Source organism: Populus euphratica, unplaced genomic scaffold (assembly GCF_000495115.2).
Source record: "Populus euphratica unplaced genomic scaffold, PopEup_1.0 scaffold5.1, whole genome shotgun sequence".
NCBI classification, from domain to species: Eukaryota; Viridiplantae; Streptophyta; class Magnoliopsida; order Malpighiales; family Salicaceae; genus Populus; species Populus euphratica.
The window spans coordinates 1,992,931-2,000,835 of record NW_011499848.1 but is presented as its reverse complement, the minus strand read 5'-3'; the positions used below and the strand labels follow the sequence as shown (position 1 = coordinate 2,000,835).

Below are 7,905 nucleotides of genomic sequence, written 5' to 3'. Positions count from 1 at the left end.
AATACAATGAATACTGACACTAAATACACCTACATCTGTTAAAAAAAATTAGGGGATGAGGTGGGTAGGGAAGCATGGTGGAAGACTATTCATCATATCATATTACTCTTTCAAGAGAAGAAATCTTATGGGCTCGTTCTTAGATTATAATGCTTTTCATAACACATTTATATTGTTTATAAAAAGTTCTAGATATTGAATAATCATATCGTTGATTTTCTACAAACCTAAAATAACTAAAATTACTTTGAATGTAGGTTTCAAAATTAATTCTAACACAAAATACACATGCACATTGCTAACAAAAACGAAAGTGAAGACTTATACATCAACCCAATTTGTAGAAATGCTTACTATCTCTGAAAGAAATTATAAAGTTTTTCATTCTCCTTCCACCATTTAGAAAAGGATTCAATGGACATGAGTTCAACTCTCTAAGCAAACCTTGTCGGTTCAACTAACACAAGGTTTTGGACACTTCAATATAAGCGATCATAGTCTCTGGCAAAAATGTGACTGGAGGAGAATTGGTTTCCATTGTCAATTGCGGTGGTGGTCTTGAGAATTGAAATGGGATTTTGCTCATTGGGATTTGGCATGCTCATGAAAGCTGAATTAGGGCTTTCTTCAACATGGGCGTTTAATGTTGTCATGATCATTGTGCTTAAGTTTTGTTCTAGGGCATGCGGGGTGGTCATGAAATTTGCATTAGGGTTTTGTGCTTGAACATTACCTGATGGTAGCTTCATGTTTGGCAGTGCATTATATTTATACTGGACTCTACCATTTGTCACGTCCCACTTCAGAGGAAACCCTGAAAACTCATCCTTCAAAGTAGCCCCACTTGGAACCTCAACGCTCTCAGAAAAATCGAAAATCGAAGATGATCTTGGTGAATTTGTGATCCCAAAAAATTTGTCAATGATGCTGACATGATCCATTTGATGTGGCAGCAAGTGATGATGATTGTTGGATTCTTCTTCTTCATCAACTACCTTCACAGAAGAATTAATTTCTTGGCGTCCAGAAGCCAAATTTTCACCATATTCGAGGGTACTAGAGTACCCAAACTTTTCCAAATTGTCAGGGTTTGCTTGAGAAGACTGACTTGACTTGTTTATGCCTTTGTTCTTCATTTTCTCTCTTGTTCGATCCCTTGCCCTTGCCCTTGCTTTCTCCCTAGATTCTCTATCAACAGGATTAAAAACTGGTTTATGCACTTTTTTGCTCTTTTTCTCTTGAGGTTTGCTCACTAATGAGTCACTCTTTGCCTCCATCACTCTCCTGTCTCCATTAGTGTCAGGTGTCAGCTTGATACCTGATACAACTTCACTCTCGGAAGTGGAAGAAACACTCTTGCCAGCACTAGTACTACTGCATTTTCTCACTTTTGGAACAGTATCTGTGAGCTCCTTGATCGCGGCCTTCGATTTTGTAAAGAGCCACTCGATAGTTTTGCTTGCTTTATCGAAGCCGAGCATGTCTTGGAGATCAAAGAACTTTCTGGCAATTTGAAGTGATAACCTCATTCTTCGGTCTCTCGGCCCTTGAGCAGTATGGATCTTACTGTGCCTGTCCTTCTTCCCTGTTCGCCGTTGACGAATTGGCTGCTTTGAAGTATTAACATTACCTTTCATCTTGCTATTGTTGAATTTTCTTGTACTTTCATCGTTTGAAGCTACTGGGTTAATCTCCTGAGTCTCAACTGCCAAAACATGAGTATTGGACCCAAAAACTCCCGGCTGCTGCTGCTGTTGCTGTTGTTGTGATAAGAGCTCACCTACCAGCAAATCATCATCATTGAGAAAGAGATCAGGGAAGTGCTGCAAGAACGACGTTGGAGAATAGTCCTCTATTGAGCTAGGGTTTTCTGGGTCAGCTAAAGTGCTTGCTATCATGGTAGGGTTTTCGTATTGAAAGGGATTGAAACTGCTACTTGAAGAAAACATAGCTTAACAGTACTATTTCTTTTGAAGAGCTATTTTTGGAGCGCTTTTAGTGTTTCTAAAATTGGTGCAGGATTGAAGGAGAATTAGCCCGAGGAACCTCTGTTTATGGGTGATAAAACTTTATCTTCATCTCTTTCCGAAATATAGAACAGTAAAAGTAGTCGTAGTGCAATTTGTGATTGTTGCTACGGTACACAGAAATGATACAGATAATAGGAGGTAGCTTTGATAGTGATTATGTGTACGAAACTGAGGAGCCAGCCCACATTTCATTGGCAACAATTCACGTGGGCACAGGTGGTTGCCTGATAGGAACCGTTCTTGTTCTTTCTTTTTCAGAGAAAGATAAAAATAGATTGAAAGGTGAGCAAGTTTTTTGAGGAGCTTGTGAGGGTAGCAGAGTAGAGTAGATAATAGACATGGCCACCTCTAGGAAACCTAGCCAGGAAGAGAGAGGGAAGAAGGACAAGTAATGATATCTGTGAAGCAGCAGAGTGAGAGCTAGGCATGTAAAAATGAGCCAAAGTTACTTTTACCACCATGGATGGGCAAAATTTTCTTTTGACTGGGAGACCAAATGTCCCTTTCATTTCTCTGACTGTATCTTGTATTATTGATTTTTTTTTAAGAAAAAAAAGAGACCAAAAACAAGGTACGATTATTTTGTGATTATTTTCCTGAGCTTATCCCAACTATTTTAATTTGTTCCCAAATGTTAATCCACAATTATCTTGATCTTTAATTGTCAAGAACCTTCCAACTGCCAAAGAATAATCTTGAATTTACTTAGGTTTGTTTAAAGAGTATACAAACAAATACCAACCAAGCATCAATTGTTATGTATCTTTTAACATCATTTGGTTCTATCATATACCAAATTTGTTTCAATATAGAGAGATTTTAAATCCTATGATAGCACTCGCATCTAGATTTCCTCCATCCCTTTTTTGTTTTCCTCCCTTACAAACAGCTCAATTACCTTTTCTAATAGGAATCCATGTATTATAAATCATCTTAAACATCATTTTATTATTTATAAATCAACATGTTTTTATATATATTATTTTTTAAAAAAATTATGTTTAAAAAAATAAAAAAATAGAGTGATAACTCAATATTCCTAGACTTTATTACGTATTGAACCCAAACATATACAAGTCTGACTTCTTAAATCCAACATCCTATGATCAACAGCTCGCTAAACCCAAATGAATGTTAAACTGTTGATTTTTCAAGGTTTTATATTGAGTTTAAAGACCTAGCCTATTTTTTTTTTCTTGTGACCCTTAACATAAAATATTATGTTCAAGAGTAACCATCTTTCTACACCTCTAAATTTATGAAAGTCTTTAAAATAACATATTAATTATCCCTCATTAATAATATATAAAGAATATTTATTTCTCATGTGTTAGATATATTTTTCTTTGTTAATGTTATCAAAGTAAGATGACATTTTAACCTCTCATCTCCATAAAAAAACAAAATTCAAGGATTATAATGATCCTATGAATCCTTTAATGAAAAGGGAGTTCATAATTTCTAGTATTTATTGCATATTTATTTTCAAAGTCTCTCTCTAAAATATCATTAACTTTCCTTGAAATAGGATATTTACTTAAACATCAGAAAATCCTTAAATTTATAAAAAAAACTTTTTAAAGGTATTGGTTGCTAGTCATCTTGGTTAATAAGAATGGATTATATTATTAGAACTAAGAGATTAGTTGATTATCTAAGACATAAGTCTTACTCCTAAATTACTTTGATCTGTCAAGACATCATTAATAGCATAGTCTGTGGAAACTAATAAAAAAGCCATCAATCATTATTCCTGACATGGTTTTGACACCTCTTATTGCTATTAATGATAGATAATCAAGACACATCTAGAATGAAATGTGTCATGTATTTCCCAATAGCTCCTAGCACAAGTACTTTATTAAGACATCAATTTTTCTATAAAGTTTAACTCCTTATGGAGGTAATGCTAGTCATCTAAGGGAATTATCAAGCTTGTATAGTCCAATGCAATAACTTAGAATCAGTCTTTATCATGATTTTTAGTAGTATTAGTGTTAAATTTGTATCACTTTTTAGCATTAGTATACTAGTTAAGAGAAGCATTACGAAGCTACAATATCACTCAATTAGGAGGATCATATTCATTCTTATGATCTCATTAATGGAACCGATAAATCAAGGCCATGCATCATTTTTGTTGCTTTAAGTTAGTATATGATTACTCTTATTATCTTCGAGGATAGAATTTTCTTAATTTAATCAATTTATTAAATGTAGGGAAAATCTTAAAAATGTCTTCCAATTATATAGGCAGTTTTAATTTTATCCTAAACAATTTCTTATCTCAATCAAGTATTTCAAGTTTAGGATTTCTCATTTAAACTTTCTATTTATATTTATAAACTTTTTTTTACCAAAGTTTATAAATATATTAAAATAATGCGTAGAGATGTTTAGTTTGTCATAATAAGATATTAAATATAAGAATGTTTTCAAAGAACATTTAAAGTTCATACAAGTTTAAATATATAAATATGCAAAAATAAAATGCATATCAAACATGTTTACAACACAAGTATAATAATAATAGAATACTAGAATAATAGAATACATACTAAACATTTAACTAAACTTACAATTGATATTAATTAATTCAAAGTCCTAATACGTATACTAATAATAAAAATACATGTGCTTAAATTAAAACAAATACTAGCACTTACTTGTTGAAGCACTGTAAAATAAGAATATTTTGTTATTGTCAATAATAAATTATTTATTTTTCAAGGCCTTATTGCTCCTCCTTAGGTCTAGTTCTAAATTTTCAAGTACAACTTTATAAATATTAGAAAAGTTTTATTTCTTTTCAATGTGTTTTATAAATATCAAATTCTTTATAAGGTTTTAGATTTTTTAAAAACATGTCAACAAAGGTTTTAATTTTTAGATCAATTTCTCATTCTCCTATAATTTATTTAAATCATATTAATGCTCTAAGTTTAAAAGCATGTATTAAAAATTAAATTCTAACAAAATTTTAACTTTAAAAGTGAATGGACTCTTTTTTTAATTTCATTTTAAATGTGCTCATTAACCATATTCTTTAAACAAATTTCAAACAATTTATAAGTCCCTTTAACGAAGACAATCTCTTCTTTTTTGGTTGGCACTCTTAGCTTCTTTCTTATATCATTTTTTATTCATAAGTCTTTCCAATTCAAACATCTCTATTTAAAAAAAAAATAAGAGTTTGATCTATTGAATAGAATCTATAATCATGAAAACTTTAGTAGCTTGTCATACGAATTACTAATGTTTATTTATTGTCAACTTGTAATAGTAAACTAATCATTGATTTTTAAATGTATGAATATTATAATAACTAAAGGTATAAAGGCTTGTATAATTATTTCTTGTTTGTATATTTGAAAATATAAATATAATAGTTATACTGATGGATCTTAGAGAATGAAAATAAATGAGAAATTTACCATAATAGAAGTAAATCATATACAAATACTTGAAAAACAAACTATTGGATAATAAAAATGTGTAATTTAATGTCTTAAGGATGGTCAGCTTAATATTCACCATTATGATTATAAATAATTCAATCTTTATATTATTAAAACTGTCTTCACAACGTGGGGTCTTTTCTTACACGATGTAGAGTGAAACATGCCCATTTCTTCCTCAAATCCCTAGGCGTCTTTGATTTTATAAGTCGAACTTAGGTTACTTAAAGCTACCACAAGCAGTTTGATCAAATAAGCCAAGTACTTGTACCAGAAAAGGGAAAAAAGCCAAGTCTTAGAACTTATTAAATCTAATCCTTTAAGGAAACGATGAAATAAAAAAGACAATACTAACATATACATATAGCATGCTCGACTATTCTATTTATAAAAAAGAAAGGGTTATGGTTAAATATTCATATATGATTTATATTAGGGTTTCATGCCAACAGTAATCATTTCGCATAACAGTATCAAATTAATTAAAATGTTGTATATGGAGAAAGAATCCTTGAAATTTAACCTTTGAGCATTATTTTTTTTTCTTTCTATAAGTAATAGATTGGATTAAAACACCAAAAAAATAGGCAAAAAAAAAAAGAAAAAAGCAATATTATGCCAAAATCTAAAAATAAAAAAAATCATCTTGCAAAAAAATAGTTGTCAAAGTCATAGTTAGCAACTCAACTTCATTTGAGTCCCTTTAATCCCATTAAAAGTATAGAAAAAACTTGGCATGAAGTCTTTACGATTGTGAAAAACCCCTCCAAAACCAATCGATCTAGGTTTGCTAATAGAAGAACCGTCAACATTTCATTTCATCATATGAGATTCAAGGGGAGATCATGAAATGAGAGTTCTAGCACTCTTGTTATTTGACCATGAAACAAAACCATCAATAAAGATTAAAAAATCAATAGCACAAAAAAAAATTAGAGAATAAAACTTTTATCCACGAACACAATCTGGTTAGAATTAGGAGGAAGATGATATCATAATTAGGTTGTTTATGATTAAAGAGTAATTGATTTTGAAGAAGCCAAATGAACCATAGGATTGCAAAGAACATCATAAACCAAACTTTCCTGAACAGTAGATTCCCATCGATGAAATAAGGCTACTATATTTTTTGGGCAGCTCAAAAATAAACCCCATCAATCAATAAATCTTGATCAAATGCACCATAAATTATGGCAATAAATGAATAGGTGATCCACATATTCCTTGGATGTCAAACAAAACGAATAATGTGTATCACTAGCTTTAAAAATACCTCACCTAACCAAGACTTCTCTAGTATTCTAGAAGAACCAATTCTTTCCATGCACCATGAAAAGAATTATATGAATAATTAAATAGTTCATGAGATGATAAAATACTACATATGGATTTGACTGAATAAACTTCATTATAATTGAATTTCCAAATCATTTTATCTTCAACTTTACTTGATAACACCACATTACACGACTTATTAAAGAGAGCATTAAATGAGTCAATCTCTCTTCCTCTAATAGCCCCTTTCTATTTAGAATTTCATATCTATAAAAATTCACCCCACATACCCATATTATCTATTTAAAAAACTTGATCTTCTACAATATCCCTCAGCCACGTATCATTCCAAAGTTAGTATCATGATCATTACTAGCCATAATAAAAAAATTCTTTCCTGGAAATATTATGAAGTTTCTTATCCTTATGACAAACATTAACAATGCTAGACCATGCACTACTGTTAGAATTTACACAGATTGAAGCCAAATTTAAAGTTACTTTTTGATTATGAATATTGTATATAACATCCTTTCATAATCCCGAATCAGAGCTCTCAAACCGTAAAAGTCATTTAAAAAACAAGGTTTTGTTTTTATCAAGAACATAACTTATACCCAAACCTCCTTGTTTTTTTTTTAAATAAAAACAAAAGCCCATTTAACATTGTATGTTTTTTTTCCTCCCTCCTCATTATACTAGAGAAAAAACCTGATTTGTCTATTAGTTTTTATAATAATAATTATTGAAATAAGAAATAAAAAGGGATAATATATAAAGAGATTATTCCATACAAATTTAATTAGGCAAACTCTTCTATTGATATTGATGGTTAAATAACGATATTTCCTGATAGTTAACCTGCAACTAATTTTATTAATAATAGGTCTTCACATCGATATATGATATGAGATGCTCCAACATGCATACCTAAGTATTTAAATGGCAACCTTTCTTTTTTACACTAGACTGTTTGTAGTGGAAGAAATAATAGTATTATCAATTTTAATTTCAATAATTAAACTTTTATAAAAATTAACCTTCAGTTCATAGATTAAATCAAAACATCGTGGAACTCTTTTTATGTTTTGAAAGGAAGAAAACTTGTATGCACTAGAGAGACGAGTGTGTTACCAACAAAT

At 30.6% G+C, this 7,905-nt stretch overlaps 1 protein-coding gene across 1 annotated transcript; it reads right to left on the bottom strand.

The window, feature by feature from the left end:
- Positions 1-301: 301 nt before the first annotated feature.
- On the bottom strand, positions 302-1,949 carry LOC105113955 (transcription factor TCP12-like). Its single transcript, XM_011010331.1, has one exon. It carries the CDS (start codon positions 1,947-1,949, stop codon positions 480-482), a length of 1,470 nt encoding a protein of 489 aa, XP_011008633.1. The 3' UTR covers positions 302-479.
- Positions 1,950-7,905: the final 5,956 nt, after the last annotated feature.